Source organism: Ictalurus furcatus, chromosome 10, assembly GCF_023375685.1.
Source record: "Ictalurus furcatus strain D&B chromosome 10, Billie_1.0, whole genome shotgun sequence".
Taxonomy (NCBI): domain Eukaryota; kingdom Metazoa; phylum Chordata; class Actinopteri; order Siluriformes; family Ictaluridae; genus Ictalurus; species Ictalurus furcatus.
Window position 1 is genome coordinate 21,427,026 of NC_071264.1, and position 20,871 is coordinate 21,447,896.

The following is a 20,871-nucleotide window of genomic DNA, read 5'->3' on the forward strand; positions in this document are numbered from 1 at the left end:
TCTCTTTCTCCCAACCTGTCATTGGCTCATCACTTGTTTGTATTCACCTGTTATGTTTTGGCCCTTGACTATTTTGTCTATTTTGTTCCTGTTGTGTCTTTGTGAAATCTTGTTTAGTGTTACTGTGCATTCCTGAGCTTTGTGTTTGTCTTCTATTTGACCCATGACTGTTGGCTTTCTGGACTTGGCCTAATATATATTATGTCTACTCTGCAAACAAGTATCTGCTATCTGTCATATTGGGTAGGTTTTGGTTTTATTTAACTGCTTTATCCTGGTCAGTGTCACAGTGGATCTGGAGTCTATCCTGGAAACACTGGATGCAAGGCAGGAACAAACCCTGGACAGGACACCAGTCCAATTCAAGACACCGTGTGCACACGCATTCACATACTCTCACAATTTACCACCCTAGGCTAAAAATAAAAAAAGTTTTATTTATTTTATTTATTTATTTTTATTTATATGTGATACAAACCAAATCAATCAGCTTTTTTGTTATCTTCATAAAGCAAGCTTTCCTTTCTCAAGATCCTGTGAAAAATAAATTTCAATCTAGGTCACAGTCTGTAGGTTAAACACCAGCATGGTGACAAATTACTCTGTAAAATCATCTTTTATCTGGAGGCCATTTTGATCTGAAGGCCATTTTGTAAAAGCAAAGCAATCATTCTTATTCTTATTATTAATATTATTATTATTTTTAACTACTTAAATAAAACGTACTTACAAATAAAAGCAGAAATCTGATTAAAACTAAAAGTGACGTGAATTAAGTTTAATAACCTAATAAGTTTTAGGTCTAATACTTGTGCAATTCTTGTGCAGATATTGCGTTATTTAATTATATTATAATTCAACAAAAACAATTGCATAATCAAATTGGATTAAAAATGACACATCATTGAAATGTGTACATCAATTTGATGTGGGGGTTTTTTTCTGACTAATTATATTTGAAGTGTCCAAGGCTATGCAATGTTGTAATCAGGCTTCTTGTACCATGCTCAGCCTGCACTGGGCATACCCAGGAAAGAACATGAGGTGCGTTACATCATCAGGTCCTGATGTTTGGCCTGATTGATGATAGCTGAGCCTCCACCGAACATTTCCACCATCATTTCTCACTCCAGACAAAATCAAGCGTTATCCAGCAGATTGCACAATTCAATTATGCATGCAAGACCAATGTATAACAGTTCACCTTTGAAAGGCACATTAGCATGGGAGAGGAATGAGAGAAAAATCTGTTAGCTGCTTGCTTTATCATTGAAAAATATGAGCTTATCAAAACCTCATCAGGAGCTTTTCAATATTTTTGCTGGACCGACTGCAAGAACATTAGGAAGATGGAGGCGAGTAGAATACATTTTTTTCCCCCTAGACATGAAAGGAAATTCTTCAATGTCCATCATGTAATATAACACACTTCGGCTGGGATGTTTGTGAAATTTACCGCTCTGTCTGTAAGTGATGATGAATAGTTTTAGAGACAGTTTTATAGCTAGAAATTAATCTCAATATTTATGATACGCTGCAGTGATTCAAAACCGTGGGTAATGTGCAAAAGTTGAGAGATGACAGTGACTGAATGAATCCAGGCGTCTCTCTCGGTAAAGACTGACACTACACATACAGTTTCTTTGATTACAAGTGTACTCAGGCTGGACAACGTAATGAAATGGACATTGTGATGCATAATGGATTTAACTGCATTTTCCCAGTCTGAAAGCTCACCCACCCACTAGCCTGCTCTCTCCTATCATACATCAGCTACCAGTCAGAGAGGGTGAAGACTGAAACACGATTCCTCCAAGACCCGTGAAGCCAGCCAGCACATCTTTTTGAACTGCTGCTAATGCTGCGTCACAGGGCAGCAGAACACACGTGGAGGAAAGCAGGTTTCGGTCCCCTTTGGCATACATGACATCACAGATGTCCACGATTGGTTAATGTTGCTCTGATTGATAGGGGAGAGAGTATGCCATCCCTCCCAGAGAACATGGCCAATTTTTCTTCAAGGACTCTAGTAGCATTAGGATTGCTGGCATTATCAATAGTTCTACAAGTGAATTGTTACTTACTCGTGGTAAAAAGGTTGGGTAACAACAGCTTCACGTTACCGCTATTTTTTTCATCTTAAATGTGCGGCAGCCTAGGAAAACCCTTCACCTAGTGAAATTTTGACATGTTCTACTATATAAAGTTTGGAAAACTGAACTGTTTCTCTTTTGCACATATTATTTTATTCACAGCTTACCGAATTTTAAATCCGGTAACCCCTAAAAGTGGAAAATGAGAAATAAGCAACTGCTATAACATTATAATATACAGTATTCAGTGTAACAGTATAATATACAAATAATAAATATGACCACGATAACTATGGCAACATTTATAACATTCCTTATTCATATCCTATGGCTGTTTTCACAGCCATGTTAGTTAAACTGCCTCATTTTTTTACTGAACATGATCTTTACAGAAAGCCTAGACTAGCTGTGGTGTTTCTGAGAATTCAGCTAAAGCAACGTCCGATAGGATTTCCCAGGCCACGACATAAATAATTTATATGTTAAGACAAAACCATTAAGATCAGATTTTTAAAAATTTTTTTATTTTTATTTTTTTTTTAACAGTAGCACTGCTGTTCTGGTGACACTCTGTCAGCACACCTAACCCTCTACTGCATAAATTATTACATTTCCATTTAAAAAAAAAAAAAAAATGGATTTTTATTAATTGAATTAGTTGGTAAATTGTTGCCATGAAGGATGATATATCTACAGCAGTGTCTTAGAGGTTTTTCCAAGCTGATATTGACCTGGGACTTGGATTACCCTGTTCAAGTCCAGGCTTAGTAGCGTCTTTAAAAAAATAAATAATAAATAAATAAATTGTATGGATTGACAGCTGTGACAACCAACCACAAAGTGGCTTGAATAGGACCGGAAAGTGAAATGCAAACCCTGGCACAAAATGTGATCTTTCCCACAGTGGTGGGCATTTTTTTTTTTTTTTTTGCAAAGCTTACACACAACGGTGTTCTGATGTTGGTCAGATGAAAAGAAACCAAAAAAAAAACTGCCACCATGGTGAGCTGACATGTCCTTTGTTATTCACAATCTCCTCTGCAGGCTCTGAACTCATTTTCGCATGTGTTTGTGTGTTCTGATGTCACATGGCGATGGCGCACCCGAACCCCATAGATACGCAACTAGTTATTGGCTGTTTGCTTGTCACTTGTAGCACACTCCTTTATCAAGGTATATGATATATGATCCATGATTTATGATGTTTATGATCCAAGGACAGCGCACGCTTGATAAAGGTGTACTGTCGATAAATACCGATACTGTTTTATCACCCAGCCTTAATTGTGCATCATTTAAAAAAAAGCATTTTAAATCACATTTTTTGTCATACTCTGCCAGTTACCACAACCAACACTACAACATTACCAAACCAATTTCCTTTGGCACTGTGCATTTTTCTTTCTCAATGTCTCCTCCTCTCCAAACTTCTTTGTGTCTGTCCTTCCAAATGAAGGTGCTGGTTAGTCAATTAGTCATTAGTTGAATGAAAATATCTTCCCATTCCTCAACTCTGTTTATACATTTGTTTTTGTAACTATTTGCACAATTCCTAATCACAATGTTGGACAGAAACTACTATAAACTGCATCACTCTGGAACATTGGCTGCTTTAAACATATCTTTCATTCATCAGATCGCTGATTACACATTAACACACGCATTGTTGTAGTCTCGGAAGAGATGCGGACCTCCAGCAGTGTAAAACAAGAGCCTCATCAACTCACAAGAGACTATAATCAAGTTCAATCAAATTACTCCTATGAATCAGAATAATCTAGGTTACAGCTACCCCTTAGTTTCTTAATGATCATTACCCACAATGCATTGGGCCATTTATCTCCGCTTCTTATCTTACAGATCTACACCAACAAGTGGGACCAAAAACAAATACAATCACCACCAAATATAATTAAACATGACCATAGAACACAGAGGATATAAAAAGTTGGCCTTTACAACATGCTGACTTCAATGATGGAAAATGCGCTTACATAAAGGTCCAGCTCAAATCTCAGATTTAAATGAAATTAGTCAGTATCCATGTCAGCTACACAATTCTTTCCAATTTGAGTAAACTTCACCGGAACGCCTCTCACAGCTAAGATGCTTTAATCTTAAAGAAGTTGACACAATGTTATTCATATAATATTTAAAGGGAATTTCTAGGCACTTTTCGTGTATGAAGGAATCTATAAAACAAATAAAAAGGTAGAATGTTCCACCTTTGTGGAAAAAATCCAGTAAAGATTTAAACATTATAAGTTTAAGAGAAGCTGAAAGTATCCAAAATGCATTCAGAGGGCACGTTAGATCAATACCTGTACTGTAGGGGTTGCATGAATATTACATTTTACTAATCAACCAATGAGTAGTTGACTAAAAATCTTTTTCCACAGTTACAGGAAAAACTGATTCAGGACATCGCTATGTAGGCTATTTTATGCAGCTAAATGCTTCAAATCTGTGTATCAAGTTACATTATTTAAGCATACACTAATTCTTAAAATGCATTCATGTTTGTGACCTGGCAGATCAGCTGAAATGGCTGACTCAGACACAGAGAGCGCAGCATGGAAGCTCATACCCATCATCAAAGTCCTCCTTATTGCTCAATTGGTGCTTTTCCACCGCACGGTACGGCTCGATTTGACTCGACTCTGCTTGCTTTTTGGGGGCTTTCCACTGTGGATAGTACCTGGTACCTTTTTTAGCACCACCTCGGTCGAGGTTCCAAACGAGCCGAGCCGATATTAAACGTGAGCCACGCACTGAGGCAGTAGGGAATTCTTAACGAGTGGTTCTGAATAAATGTGTGTCATTTAATACATACTTTACGTATGGTAATATTCTATTAATCGAAAATTATATATTATTTATCTCATTACAGATAAAATTACAACAAAGGTTTCTGTCTTAGATTTTTACATCTCACCTGTTACTGATTTCCAAACAGGCGTTTATCAAAGTCGTTCCTGTCACGGCCGAATCTAACTTTGTCATATCGAGCACTACATAGGTTCTAGAACGCCGTTATTTTACATCCTTAACAGGGTCCGTGTTCAGTGATCAGGAAACGTATTTGGAATACGGCCTGACCGTGTATTTGTACAGGGCTTCGATAATACAACATCATTCCTGTGTGAAGGCGAGTGGAAGATGGCACCCACGTTGAGGCGGCACTAAACTGCAGTGGAAAAGCAAGCTCAGAAAAGTAAAGCGAGCCAAGTCGAGTTGTACTGTGCAGTGGAAAAGTGGCTAATGAGAGGCCTACTTTAGATGGAGGATGCTATAACTACAGCAGTGTCTTAGAGGTTTTTCCAAGCTGATAATGACCTGGGAGTCGAACTACCCTGTTCAAGTCCAGCTTTAGTAGAGTCTAAAATAAAAAATAAAATAGGTGTATGGATTGGCAGCTGTGACAACCAACCTCAAAATGGCTTGAATAGGACCAGAAAGTGAAATGCAAACCCTGGCACAAAATGTGCTCTTTCACACAATGCTGGCCATAACATTCACTATGCCACAGTGCAAAGATTTTATTTAAATTGTATTGAGCTTTAAAGGGATAGTTCCCCCAAAAATGACAATTCTGTCATCAGTTACACACCCTCATGTTGTTCCAAACCCATAAGACTTTCGATCATCTTCGAAACACAAACGAAGACTTTTTTAATGAAACCTGGGAGATTTCTGTCCCTCCATTTACAGCTCAGTAACCAAAAATTTCAAGCTCCATAAATTTCATAAGGGCATTGTAAAAGTAATCCGTGACTCCAGTGGTTTAATCCCAATTTAATGAAGCGATACGGAGGCTTTATGTGCGCAAAAAAACTACAATTAAGTCTTTATTTACAAAATATCTTCACTTGCACAACTCTGATTCTCTGCTTTCGCGATGGTACGTGGAAGTGCTGCGCTGTTTACAGCAGAGTTAGAGGGACGCTGTGCACAAACTGAGTCACACAAAACAATCTTTGTAACAAAGATGACTGCAGATTTTTTGTCCACTCTCGCGTCAACACTACATGCATGCGTCATGATTCTCGTGAATGCGCATCGGCGATCTATGTAGAAGTTAACAGATAACAAGATTAACTTCTGGAGTGGGCGAACTCAGAGTTCCGTCGGTCAACTAATCAATGCAACCCCGACCCCTGGTAACGACTATATTGCACCAATATGAACATTCTCTCCACTGTCAGATTCATTTAGGATAGATTTTCTGGACGAATCATTTTTAAGTACTTTGGTGCAGCTAATAGTCACCTGTATTGATTTCACAGTGTGCACCACACTCTTAAACACCCACACAAATAAACTTTTAAAGTGTTTTTATGGATCTCACTGCAGCAAATAATAGATCAGCCTCCTCTACTGTCAATTTTAGGACACAATTTGGAATATACTTTGTGTTTTATGGCACTTTTTTCATTTATGGTTATTTCGTCTGTCAAAACTGCACTCGTATGTTATCTGTAATAATATATAAACATAAAAAGCAATGTCACTGACGAGCACGATGACAGACTTGAGCTCAAGGAGACGTGCTCAAATGGTCAACTTACAGTCAATTAGGAAAATGTGCTACACTATTAGCAGTGAATGACATGTTTCAATCTATATGAATGATCTCATTTGCATAATGCAAGTTAGCCCTAGAGGAATTTATATTGCTTGTTAGCAGGCTGAACTATTCTTTAAAATGGCAAAATGAGAGCGAATGCTGCAGGCAGGAAGCAAGCAGGAGAGAGGAATGAGAGATGTGTGAGTTTAGAGTGCCCTCTGGTGAGGAAATGTGTAATATATGAGATTTCCTGTAGGAGAGAGAGATGAATCTTGAAACAGTCAGCAGGACATACGCTTGCAGGCACTGAAGTGTGTCAGAATGATGCTTCCCTGCTAATATACTACAGGCTATTTTCTCAAACACACTAGGGTTCCTAGCAGTTCGAAAATAACATGAGTAGCAAGTTCATAAAATATAAATACAGCTGTTTGAGGAAAGCTTACTGTGGAACGCATTATTTGCCTTATTGATAGCTATTAGTCCAAGCTCTCAGAAATCATTATTAACAAAATAATTTTTTTTAAAAACTTAAAATTGGACCATACCATGACCACAACTGCCAAGAAGGACTAACAATTACTCTTTCTCAGACAGTTTATAAAATTTAGTTTGATGCATGCTCGGACATTTGCATTTGGATCAGTTTTGCATCGCCAAACCACAAGTTTATTTGTGAGAGAAAATCAATTCTTATAAGTATTTATAATGTTATAATGTAATTACAATCTTGAATTTTTTTAGGCTTTTCTAGATAATGCTTTTACCATAATTAACATTATTTACCACACTAACAAATGATACAATTCAGCATTAATATACTGTAAGTAATAAAGTACCAAGTAAGTAAATAATTACATTAAGTTACTAAATGTTGAGAAGTAAATGAACTCTAGGCCTCTCTACTGTTAAATAATGAAAATTGTTATTCAGCCTCAGTTCTGAATTTTGTCAGGTTATAACCACAAACATTACATAAGGTGTTGTTCATGTCGGTCACTCAGTACGTTTACATGGACAACAATAATCCGATATTTACCCGATTAAGACGATACTTTGATTAAGAAACTAGCATGTAAACAGCGATTATTGATGACCTTAATCTGACTAAAGTTAAACTCGAAGTAAACACAAATCGAATTTAGACATGTGGAGTATTCCTGTTTTAGTCGCATTATCGAGGTGTATTACAGACATGTACGCACCTTAGACGTTTTGACCGCATTTTCACATGGCAGTGCTCGACCGTTTGACGGCATACAAGAGAGCATGGCTGCGTCCGAAACCGCGTACTTGCCTACTATAGTAGTATTTCTATTTACTTTATACTAGGTAAGTACACGGTTTGGGACACAGCCCACGGCTTCAAGCAGTCGTCTATTTGCACGTATAGCATGACAAATAATTAACTGCACTTGAAGCTTTTGTAAAATTAAAAATGAAACACCCAAAACTGTATACGGTACCATAACGAAGACCAACTGTATGACGATGTGTGAAATTCTGGAGGGAACGTCGGACGGCGTGGCGTGGGGACGTAATGACGTGTGCCGTTAATCGATCTATATTCTATAACATGTAAAATGGGAACATGAAAGGAGTATTCTAAAAGCGACTCATGTAAACACCTTAATCACAATACTGTCTTATTCAGAATAAGGTCAATAATTAGATTCTTGCTGTCCATGTAAACGTAGTTACTGTGAGTTTAATTTTACTCACTGATAGGAGTAACAATGGCTAATGCACGTGTTGAATATTTGGAATTGGTTCATTGCTAGAAAAAACAAAAAAAACTAACAAAAAAAACACGACAAGTAATGTTTTTAATGTTATTGATGGTGCATTAATGTGGAAGTTTTTGCATGTTAACTAATGTGTTAAATAACTGTAAAGCATTATCCACTTATAATTTAACTACGGACAGAGAGAGCTCATATTTTTCTGTGTTGAGTGTGTGATAAATAGATTCTTCTCATCAGTGTCTAACCATATAACTGTGTTTTCTGAATATTTTTGGTCAAATAAACGTTATAACACACAACCTATGTATGTATTCTTATATTGCCTATTACACTTGTACATCATCTATGGTTAACTATTATTTTACTCTATACTACAGAGTTTTTGAATTCTTGACTCTGATTGGTTGATCAGTATTGATTATTATTAGTATTGCTTGATTTTGTATAACAGCAAGGCTCAGACAGTAGTGCTGATTTGAAGGCAAATCACAGCTTATATTAATGCACTCGTGTTATCATTTATATATTAACAGCTCGTTCACATGGACTTGTGTGGACAACATGCAACATATGATCTAAACTTAATAATAATGGTTTATGAAAAACAAAGAAAGTTGATATGGTGAAATTTATTGCACTTTCTAATGGAAGGAGTCTGCAGTGTCAGCGCTTTGTACGAGTCGGTAAATTGTGCAACATGGGTCAGTCTTCCGGATGTTGCAATTCCCGGTTTCTCAATAGCAAGCTATGACAAGTTATGTTTGTGGTCTTATTAACGTCAAGAGAGGCAGAAACAAAGACTAGTGAGGGAACAATTGTTTTTAGTGAATTGTTTTACTTTTAATTGTCTCACCAGTCATGGAGTTCTCGGAGGTGCTGAGCTGCTCGCGGAGTTTATCCACGTCATCAGGGTGGACCTGCTCGTACAGAGTGCTGCCGAACCACTCGGACTGAGGGTGGTTCAGAACTGGGGTCACCGAGTCTGACACGTAGATCACACGCCCTGTCTCAGCCGCCACAACAAACAGGAAGCCATCAGCCGCCTCCAGGATCAAGTGCTTCAGCTCCTGCAGGACAAAAACGCACCACGCATTACGATTCAGACCAAGAAGAATTAGCACGCTATGATTTGCCTAAAGTACTGTCCGAATTTCTCCACTGGCAGTGATGGTTCACTGGTTAATGTTCCGATTAGAAGGTTGTTCAGTCACATTCTGGCACTCTCAAGCTGCCACTGTTCAATCTCAACTGCAAGATGTTTTGCATGAAAGCATCTGCAGAAGGAATAAATGTGAGTATGATGAGTACAATCATGCTGAAGAACCCCATCTTGTCTGTTTGGCGGAATCCATTATGATTTTTGGCACCTTGAAGCTGTTAAAACTACATTTGCACAATTTTGCTTTTACGCCAAATGTCAGTATAATTAATGTCTCAAAGATGTGTCTTAAATTTAGCTCCAGAGCAACAATAAAGCTCATTTAGCGTAAGACATTACAAATTGAAAGTTAATTAGCATATTACTTTTTTTTTTTTTAATATTGGCTTATTTCCTATGTTATGAAAGTTTTTCTTCCATCTAATACTACAGACTTCAAATTACTACATTTCAAAAGAAATTTCTCAATTTTCTACTCACTAATTTTGAAAGATTATGGGACAAAGCTACTGTTAGTTAGCCATAGCTAATATTTTTGGTGAAACCTAAAGAGGAACTAATTTACCATCAGTAAGTAAAAACAGGCATCTTTTTCTTTTGTGAATCTTTCTTCCAATTTTTAAGCATTTATATTTTACTACTTTAAATTGAATGAAGAATTTGAAGTTATTTCGATGTTCAACTTTGACCAACTCTGCTACTATAAGATATTATTACTTATTATTAAGTCAAACAATGGCTTTTTAAGGTGAGTGTGTGACGATTGGGACATACGGAACCTAACTATATAAAATGATATTATAAAATAATCACATGAATCGTCCTCTGGAACTCCTCACGGCAGCCCAAAGCATTTTTACCTCTCTCCAAGTTTAATCATTTCTGTCTGCTCTTTAAATCGTACCATTAGAGACTATGATTTGCATTGAATCAGAAGTTTATTCATTAGAATGTTTTTGTTGGTTTTGACCTAATAAAATCTTTCCTTTAAAGCATACAATAAAGTATTCTTTGCCACAAAAAAGTAAAACAAATGAAGTGTAATCTGTGTGCTGGTGAAGCCACGTTGCCCACCTGCTCAGTGAGGAAGGAGGGTTTGTAGGCTCCATCAGTGGATGTGTTGCCAGTTCCTCTCATGGACTTCATGTGTGACACGGCCATACGCAGGATGGTGAGCTTGTCGGGTTTCCTGGCCAACGCACTGCAAGTGGGCACCATGTCCGACAGCTCAGTGATGTACTGCGTCATTTTATTACGCCGGCGTCGCTCGATCTCACTGTGGTTCTCTCTGCACAGAGAAATAGGAAAAGCTAGTGCTTTATATGCATGTAATAACAGAATAATTAAGAACTATAATCAGTGAACAAGTACTGGGAAAAGTCTGATTGTACTGAGTGTGTTTAATAACATAAGTAAGGGGTGAACTCTTAATGAATTCATATTTATTTAACACAAACTGGAGCACAAGAAAATCTATAACTGACTGGCAAATTGTGCTCATGTCAATTAGACTTAGTCCATTGACTTAAAGTTGTTTGAATTTAACATCATTCTACTGTAATGGCCCTGTGTAAAAAAGTTGTGTGTTGAATGCTGTTCTACACCTAAGCAAGCTAAAAAGACTGGAATAGTATTTTACCCGGCTGTCGCTGTCATAGTCCTTAGCATGGGTCAAAGCACAGACAGACAGGGTTAAATAACTCAAAACAGGCAAAGATCAAAACCAGGAAGTACTATTAGACATAGAACTCAGAAAGCTCAGGAACACAAAAAGCAAGACTTTGCAATGAAACAAAGAAACAGCAAGGTAAACATAGACAACCTAATCAAGGAGTAACACAAAACAGGTGACCACTATCAGGTAACAAAGCAATGACAGGACAGGGGACTTTTGGTGCGTCTCAATCAGCTTCCTAGCTCTCTAGGTCATGAATCAGTAGATCATGTACATGGGTTCGGGCACTGGTAAGGACCCTGGAGCACTACACATTGAGACAATGATGACTCAATTTCCAGCGACATGAGTCGTTAGACACTTAAAAGTCATTAGACTCAGACAAACCATATATAGAACATCGAATACAGTTACAAATCGCTAGTATAAGTAATAATTTGAGAGCTACAACAACTATAACAAGCTAATTACATTTGTAGACGAAGTTTGAGTTTTTGCGCCGAGAGTCTTCAGTGGGATTTTTTTAGGGAGTGAAAGTTCCAGTGCACTGCAAGGATTTAAAATGGCCAAGTCCCTGATCGTTGCCCTGACTACTGAACTAAGGAGCTGACTGAGACACACCCAGAGACAGGACCAATATGGAAACCAAAACAAAAACCAGTATGTCGCTTGTTGCCATGGGAACTGTTATGCAAAACGGGAATGCATGACATATATTTTATAGCATTTTTGCATTCGCTGATTTGTAATATATACAGCAGTTATAGTAAACACTAGGATTACCTTGGACTTAAAATAGCACTTTAAAAAAAAAAATTAAAACCCAAAGTAAAAATGAGCACGAACACATCTGCAGTTACCAAAAATGTATTGTTAACTGACAGAACTATACAGCTCAGGGATTATGGCTCTGGTCTACTGAGTTCAAGCCCGGGCATTGCCAATCTACCACAGCCCGTAACTCTCCCTTCTGCAGGGGCATCATGTCATTGCTGACAAAGCTTTCTTCTTCCATTCTTCTTCAATACGGCACTGAACAACCACACTTACAGGACAAAACTAAACTAAATACCAATAAGGGCTTTAGAGGCAGTGCAACCATAAATAAAACAAATTCCTACTATATTAACGTGACTTGACTAGTGCAGCATGTATAAAGAGTAAATGTTTGTTTGCTACAGAATTTATGAAAAGCCAGTTATATATGCAGAGCAAGCAAGCAGACTTCTGGGATTTTTAATGTCATTCACATGTGTTTTGATACTTGTGCTATTCTGGCAGTTGGAGTTTTAGTTACCTCACAACTTGTATAAACAATGTGAGATATGACTAAGAGCTTTTTTTGTTTGACCATACCCTTAGCTTGCGCTTTGTTTGACGGCTATAAAGTATACAATAGTAGCTAATAACAACAAATGTTTAAAGCTTTAGAAAACAGAGTAAAAGCTACCTTGATGGTTCACAGTAGCTAACTAGCATTGCATTGTATTAGCAGGCAGACAAATTCAATCTAAGCTTAAGATAATTAGTTAAACATAGAGAAGTTTAATAGCAACTGTTAATAATTTAGTTTAAATGTAATGTACAGTACATATGAAAGCATTGGGAATGATCACCACAGGAACAACGTAAAGTTAGCAATTTCATAGCAATTTTTGGTTATGACTCTTTAATGTAATGACTTATAAATATCACTACCCGGTTTCGCTCAGAAGAGGATGAGCTCCCTTTCAAGTCTGGGTTTTCCTTGTGTCAGAGAGTTTTTTCACCTTTGGCTTGCTCATTACAGTTCTAAATCTACATCTGGATTTCTGTAAAGCTGTGTTCTGACAATATATACTGTTAAAAGTGCTATATGAATACATTTCAGAATAGTAACTGTTACTTAGAATGTTGAAGTAAGTACTGACCCACTGTTTACAATCACTCTGATTAGTATTAGGGTCCTGAAAATGCTGTGCATGTCTTAAATCTTGGCACTAGTTGGCAATTCATCCCATTTTTGAGAATGTGAAGACAGAATCACCTTGTTAAGCTGGACGATCAATCGCCATGTACCTACCCTTAACGCTCCATTATCCCTCTTCACTGTTCAGCTCAGATATTCATTAAAGAGTACATAGTCTTTTTTTTTTTTTTTTAAGCACTCAAGGTTGAATCATAATGTGAACTCCAATAGAGAAGAGCAAGTGGTATTATAAATCTGCTGTATTAGTCATCTGAGAGCGATAGCTTAGCGAGACACAGATGTAAGTAGTACTGGGAGATAATTAAAGACTGTAGTTAGACGGACACAGCTGGTTGCATAAAAAAATAGATAACTGGAAAAAAAAATTAGAATTTTTTTTGGCATGGAGCGAAATTACCTTTAAAATAAAAATAATTACTTTCGTATTGTGTGCCGCATCCTTCCTGTTGAAGTGAAGCGGATTTTACGTCTTGGCAAAAAAAAAAAAAGTGGGACTTTAGTTTTGAGCTTACGTCTCTCACACGTGGCAGTCCCACATGGCAGCTTTCATTAATAATAATCACAAGTTTGGGAGGGATCAGTTTAAACCCAACTCAAGCAATGAAGTGACTCTCTAGCACTCAGAGTGGTTTCAGGATGCCTCGCAGTTTGCAAGGCAACCAAAATCCACAGCAAAATTGCAATGAATCCATGAACTAGGGACATAAAACAATGCCACTTGGTGTATTTGTATCTATTTGTTGCTCCAAATACCTGAAGATGTATATAAATGATTTTAAAGCAAAAAGAAGGAGTGGCCAAAAATAGAAAGTGTTTATTTTTCTTCTTCTTCTTCTTATAATTATTATTATTATATGAACCCTGCCACTATGCCCTCAGAAACAGTGGAAAAAACAGAAGAGGTAGAAATACCAGCGTTGTGCCAGCACAGCTAGATGTGAATTCTGGCTTTAACAGTACCTCAACCTCAGCTACATCACTCGAGTAGGTTTATAAAATGTGATCTTTCTTTGTCCCACAAACGTCATATCTGACTCAAACAGTGCCGCATGAAAGTAAAGACCACCTACTCATTTTTGTTGCCTCCCGTGGGATCTTGGTGGTATCCTGTATGCTTGGTTTGAATTCTGCCTCATTTCTAAGTTATATTAAAGTATCACCCCAAATAAATAAACATGTTTATCAATCTTTCTATATCTATATGTTTAGCAATCGATCTCTCAGATCACTTGCTCATTTTCATGACTTCTTGCCGGGAAAGAAGCGATGGCTGGGCTCAACTTCTGTCTCAGTGACAGAATTCTAGCAGTGCCACGTCACCCTACCTGGCATAACGTTCTTTATCAGCTGGCATTTGATCATCATCATACCTGCAAGCAGAAAGAAAAAAAGGAAATAAGTAATAATAGCAGAAAAAGTCATACTGAAGTTGCATGAAATACTATAAATTAAAGAGTATCTTAACATTAACATGTATGTGTGCAACAAAAAATGGATTGAGGATGTCATAAATGAATCAATGACACAAAAGAGAAAAACCGATAACACAAATCAATTTAAAATGGCTGTATCCCTATTCCATGTGATATGGTATAGTGCATCTACAGTGGTGCTTGAAAGTTTGAAACGCTTAAAATTTTCCATATATCTGCCTAAATATGACCTAAAACATCATCAGATTTTCACACAAATCCTAAAAGTAGTAGACAAAAGGAACCCAATTAAACAAATGAGATAAAAATGTTATACTTGGTCACTTATTCAGATTAAAATTATCCAACATAACATATCTTTGAGTGACAAAAAGTATGCGATCCTTTGCATTCAGTATCTGGTGTGACCCCCCTTGTGCAGCAATAACTGCAACTAAATGTTTGCGGCAAATGTTGATCATTCCTGCACATCGGCTGGTATGAATTTTAGCCCATTCCTCAGTACAGAACAGCTTCAACTCTGGGATGTTGGTGGGTTTCCTCACATGAACTGCTTGCTTCAGGTCCTTCCGCAACATTTCTACTGGATTAAGGTCAGGACTTTGACTTGGCTAGTCCAAAACATTAACTTTAACGTTTACCTTTCTTTGGTAGAATGACTTGTGTGCTTAGGGTCATAGTCTTGCTGCATGACCCCACTTTCTCATGAGATTCAGTTCATGGACAGATTTTCCTGATATTTTCCTTTAGAATTCGCTGGTAAAATTCAGAATTCATTGTTCAATCAATGACGGCAATTTGTCCCGGCCCAGATGCAGCAAACCAGGCCCAAACCATGATGCTACCACCACAACGTGTTTCACAGATGGGATAAGGATCTTATGCTGGAATGTAGTGTTTTCCTTTCTCCAAACATAACGCTTCTCATTTAAACCAAAAAGTTCTATTTTGGTCTCATCCATCCACAAAACATTTTTCCAATAGTCTTCTGGCTTGTCCACGTTCTCCTGATGGTGGACTCATCAACATTAACATGCGAGAGAGGCCTTTATTTGTTTAGAAGTTACCCTGGGTTCCTTTGTGACCTCATGGACTATTACATGTCTTGCCCTTGGAGTGATCTTTGTTGGTCGACCAGTCCTGGAGACCATAATGAAGGTCTTGAATTTCCTCCATTTATACACACTCTGTCTGACCGTACATTGGTGAATTCCAAACTCTTTAGAGATGGTTCTGTAAGCTTTTCCAGCCTGATGAGCATCAACAACTCTTTTTATGACGTCCTCAGAAATCTCATTTGTTCATGCCATGATACACTTCCACAAACGTGTTGTGACTTTGATAGATCCCTATTCTTCAAATAAAACAGGGTGCTCACTCACAACTGATGATCATCCGATTGATTGAAATCACCTGCCTCTAATTTCACCTTCAAATTAACTGCTAATCCTAGAGGTTCACATATTTTCACCACTTGCAGATATGTAATATTGGATGATTTTCCTTAATAAACAAATGACCAAGTATAATAATTTTGTCTCATTTGTTTTATTTGGTTCTCTCTGTCTACTTTTAGGACTTGAAAATCTGATGATGTTTTAGATCATATTTAGGAAGAAATATAGAAAATTCAAAAGGGTTCACAAACTTACAAGCACCACTGTATATAGTTCATCACTGGTTCTGCATTCCATTCAAGTTGATACAGCACCGTGATGGATGCATTACGATGGACAAATGTCATGTTACTTAGTCCTAAATAAGGGCCTAAGAAGGTAGCATAAGTCTTTTGAGGTCCCTTATTTTGGACACATTGAAACAAGCACCATAAATTCTTCTTGGATTAGGCAAACACATAATTATCACCATTTTTCAGAAATACATGTTTACTGTTTTGATTAACAATCATATGTGATTTACAGTCAAAATAAAACTGACTGATCAGAACAGCTACAAGTATTTCAAGTTTTTGTCAAGAACAGCATCATGATTTTTCTGACGAGACAATTATTGTGATATTAAAATTGTAAAATTTAATACTGGCACAATTTGGCTAATTTTGTCTGATGGCTTATTCAACACTCGGTGCAGATAGTACTGCTCGAGGCTGCACGGCTGGGTTAGGATTATAGAGGTGATACTGTAAGAGAGGAACAGTGTTGAGATTAGCTGTAGCGTGGCCAGCAGAGGGCAGTGTCTCCACTCCGGGGAATTACGGATACACGTCCTTTAAAGAGAACATGGACACGGAAAGAAACAACATGTTGAGGCAAACAAACAAAATAAAAAACATGATTAAATGGTTTAAAATGGAACAAACTCAAGCTGCAGCATGGCTGAAAGGCACAGTGGGGAAAAACTCAAATAAAATATGATTTAACAAAACAAGTGCAAAATAATAAAGACAAGACATGATGCATGGTATGTGATGCTACTGCTGAGAATTCTTACCACTACTGTAATAATGTAATTCAAATGTAATGTAAAGTTTACAAACTTGTATTCTGTCATAATCTGTTGTTATTTCTTACCTTGAAAATTTGCTCGGCCCTTCTCCATCTTCATCATCAAAGTCCATCCTGCAGGGCAAGAAATAGAACCCTGAGAATATATTTTATCAGTACAAAACACATCCAGTCTTCAATTCTACAAAACTATTGCAATTTTATTAAATGTCTAAGATGATCACTGACAAGGAGAGGGGGAACAATTGTAATTAAATTGTACCATTTTATTCAGATTTAATGATTCAGTATGGCATTAAATGAGCTGCTTCAATTCTATTTTTTATGGAAAACGTTGCGACACAATAATATCCCAGAAAAGTGTACTGTGAATTTATCATGACATCAATATTACATTGTCCGACTGCCCAGCACTTCATCACTTCACAGCACACATTCCTAGAGCATTTCTGATTTATGAATGAATAGGTGTATGGCATGTAAAGGACACATACACATTTTTTTTTTATCTGTGTACTATACACCGATCAGCCGTAACATTAAAACCACCTGCCTAATATTGTGTAGGCCCCCCTTGTGCCTCCAAAACAGCTCTGATTCATCGAGGCATGGACTCCACAAGACCTCTGAAGGTGTGCTGTGGTGTCTGGCACCAAAATTTTAGCAGCAGATCCTTTAAGTCCTGTAAGTTGTGAGGTGGGGCCTCCATGGTTCGGACTTGTTTGTCCAGCACATCCCACAGATGTTCGATCAGATTGAGATCTGAGGAATTTGGAGGTCATGTCAAAACCTCGAACTCTTTGTCATGTTCTTCAAACCATTCCTGAACAGTTTTTGCAGTGTTGGAGGACGCATTATCCTGCTGAAAAAGGCCATTGCCTTTAGGGAATACCGCTGCCATGAAGTGGTGTACTTGGTCTGCAACAATGTTTAGGTAGGTGGTAAATGTCAAAGTAACATCATCATGGTCTCGACCACTCTCAAGAGATTATGGGAGAAAGATTTAAATTTGGAATTGGGGGAGGGAGAGTGGGCTAGGATTTTAAAAAATATAAAAACTGCATCTAGAGACGCAAGGGTGCGCCTTATACAATTTAAGATTTTACATCGGTTCTATTGGACCCCCTCTAAATTGTATAGGCTCGGTCTTAAAGACACACCCACCTGCTGGCGATGCCATTCAGAAGATGGAGACACCACCCATGTTTTTTGGGGGTGTCGTAAGATCCAAGAATTTTGGTTGAAGGTGCAGAGCTTTGTATGTGAGGTGCTGAACACCCAGATCTCGTTCTGCCCTAGACTCTGTATTTTGGGAGATGTGGAGGTCACAAAATTGGAGGATAGGTACAAAAAAGACTGGGTTTTGACCAGTGCGATGATTGGTAGGCAGGTTATTTTAAGGGGATGGAAATCAGATGGAGCGCCCTCGTTTCCAGAGTGGTGTGTGGAGATGGGGAGGGTGGCTGCCTTTGAGGAGGTGTCGAGCAGAAGGATGGGAGTTGGGAATTCCTTCAGGAAGAAATGGAGCGGTTATTTGGCGTTTTTGGGGGACTCTCGAGGAGGGGCGGTGGAGAGTATAATTTAGAGGTTAGTCTATGATTATACTTGATTATTGTATTTTCCTTTTTTTTTTAATTGTGTGTATTTTTTATTATTATTTTTTATTATTATTATTAATATTTTTTGGATATGTGAGTTTATATTCTATTGACCACAGGGGTGTTCGTGGGGGGACCAGGGTGGGGTGGGAGGTTGGTAGGGGGAGAGGTTATAGTGGGGATTTATGTTAAAATTGTTTGATTCATTATATATGTTGTTTGTCTCTTTGTGTTAACTTGTGAATCAATAAAAGTGTTAATTACAAAAAAAAGTAACATCATCATGAATGCCAGGACCCAAGGTTTCCCAGCAGAACGTTGCCCAGAGCGTCACACTGCCTCCATCAGCTTGTCTTCTTCCCATAGTGCATCCTGGTGCCATCTGTTCCCCAGGTAAGCAACATACACACACCCAGTCATCCACATGATGTAAAAGAAAATATGATTTAACAGACCTTCTTCCATTGCTCCAATGTCCAGTTCTGATGCTCACGTGCCCATTGTAGACATTTCTGATGGTGGACAGGGGTCAGCATGGGCACTCTGACACGTCTGCGGCTACGCAGCCCCATAATTAGCAACTGCGATACGTGTTCTATCATAGCCAGCATGAACTTTTTCAGCAATTTGTGCTGCAGTAGCTCTGCTGTGGGATCAGACCAAACGGGCTAGCCTTCACTACCCATGTGTATCAGTGAACCTTGGGTGCCCATGACTCTGTCGCTGGTTCACCAGTTGGCCTTCCTTGGACCACTTTTGGTAGGTACTAGCCACTTCATACCAGGAACACACCACAAGACCTGCCGTTTTGGAGATGCTCTGACCCAGTCATCTAGCCACCACGATTTGGCTCTTGTCAAAGTCACTCAGATCCTTACGCTTGCCCATTTTTCCTGCTTCCAACACATCAACTTCGAGAACTGACTGTTCAATTGCTGCTTAATATATCCCACCACTTGACAGATGCCACTGTAACAAGATAATCAATGTTACTCACTTCACCTCTCAGTGGGTTTAATGTTATGGCTGATGGGTGTACTTGAGATATGTTCCTACTTCTGTTCAAAAAAAATCTAAAATTGTGTTCAAGTTTTAGATTTATACTTAAATTTTAAGTCAGGCTTCCATCACTGGGGCTGACAGACACAGAGGTCATGCCTCTATTACTGACATCCAAACTATAGCCTGTAGACCAGATCCGGCCCGTGAAGTATTTTCACCCGGCCCACCAGCTCATCAAGCCATTGTTTGTTCAACTATTCACTGTGTTAATTCAATTATTTTACATATGTCTGACAGATGGTGCTGTGATGCTAGGCCTGCTCTGTTCACCATATTGAATCAAACAAAGTCTCCAAACATGCAAGAACAAGATGCTCAGAGGACGCAGGTTTTATTTGGCTCCTCATACATGTGTGTGAAAACTGTTCTACCTTCAGCCAGATCGTGCCTTAGCCGGTGTGTATAGTGCAGCAAGAGGTGGGATTTGCACACTGTGCTATAGTAGAGTTTCCCAATCAAGCGGCTGTGGAGTTTGCATGTTCTCCCCATGCGTCAGGAGTTTCCTCCGGGTACTCCGGTACCCCCAGTCAAAGATACGCACTGTGGGCTGATTGGCATTTCCAAATTGTCGGTAGTGTGTGAATGTGTGTGCGATTGTGCCCTGCGATGACTTGGCACCCTGTCCAGGGTGTACCCTACCTTGTGCCCTGAGTTCCCTGGGATAGGCTCCAGGCTCCCCCACGACCCTGTGTAGGATAAGCGGTATGGAAAATGGATGGATAGATGGATATCACTGACTATGTGCTTGTATTTTAAAACGTCACCGGGAGTCATAGGTCAAACAAGCTATCCCGACATGCTGCACTAGCACAGGAGCTCAGCATTTAAAAAACTTTTCACCTTCTTTACTACTTTTGGGGGCATTTGCCCAAAACAGACTAAAAGTCAATAAGTAGTAGAGCTTTATTTTTTTCTGAATGTTGTCCTTACTTGTCGACCAGGCGACTAGTAATAATCTGCTTGTCCACTATTGCTATAACATGGAACACAACACTTTCTTCAGTACATCAGAGTTAACATCACAGACTGTATATTGACTTGTGTGTGAAAAACTGAGACCTCTATATTGTGCGCTGTTGATGTACACTAATCCAGAGACATGCCA

General features: G+C 38.4%; 1 protein-coding gene across 4 annotated transcripts in view; it reads right to left on the reverse strand.

Moving 5' to 3' along the window:
- arnt2 (aryl-hydrocarbon receptor nuclear translocator 2) overlaps positions 1 to 20,871 on the reverse strand; it is a 133,598-nt gene that overhangs the window by 90,198 nt on the left and 22,529 nt on the right. For 2 of the 4 annotated variants that reach the window (XM_053635571.1, XM_053635570.1), the window contains exons 3-6: positions 17,173 to 17,220; positions 14,534 to 14,578; positions 10,639 to 10,852; positions 9,259 to 9,472 (exon numbers count right to left, since the gene is read on the reverse strand). In XM_053635571.1, coding sequence (XP_053491546.1) covers positions 9,259 to 9,472; positions 10,639 to 10,852; positions 14,534 to 14,578; positions 17,173 to 17,220 — 521 coding nt within the window. The remainder of the gene's footprint in view (positions 1 to 9,258; positions 9,473 to 10,638; positions 10,853 to 14,533; positions 14,579 to 17,172; positions 17,221 to 20,871) is intronic. The other 2 variants (XM_053635574.1, XM_053635572.1) reach the window with 1 other exon arrangement.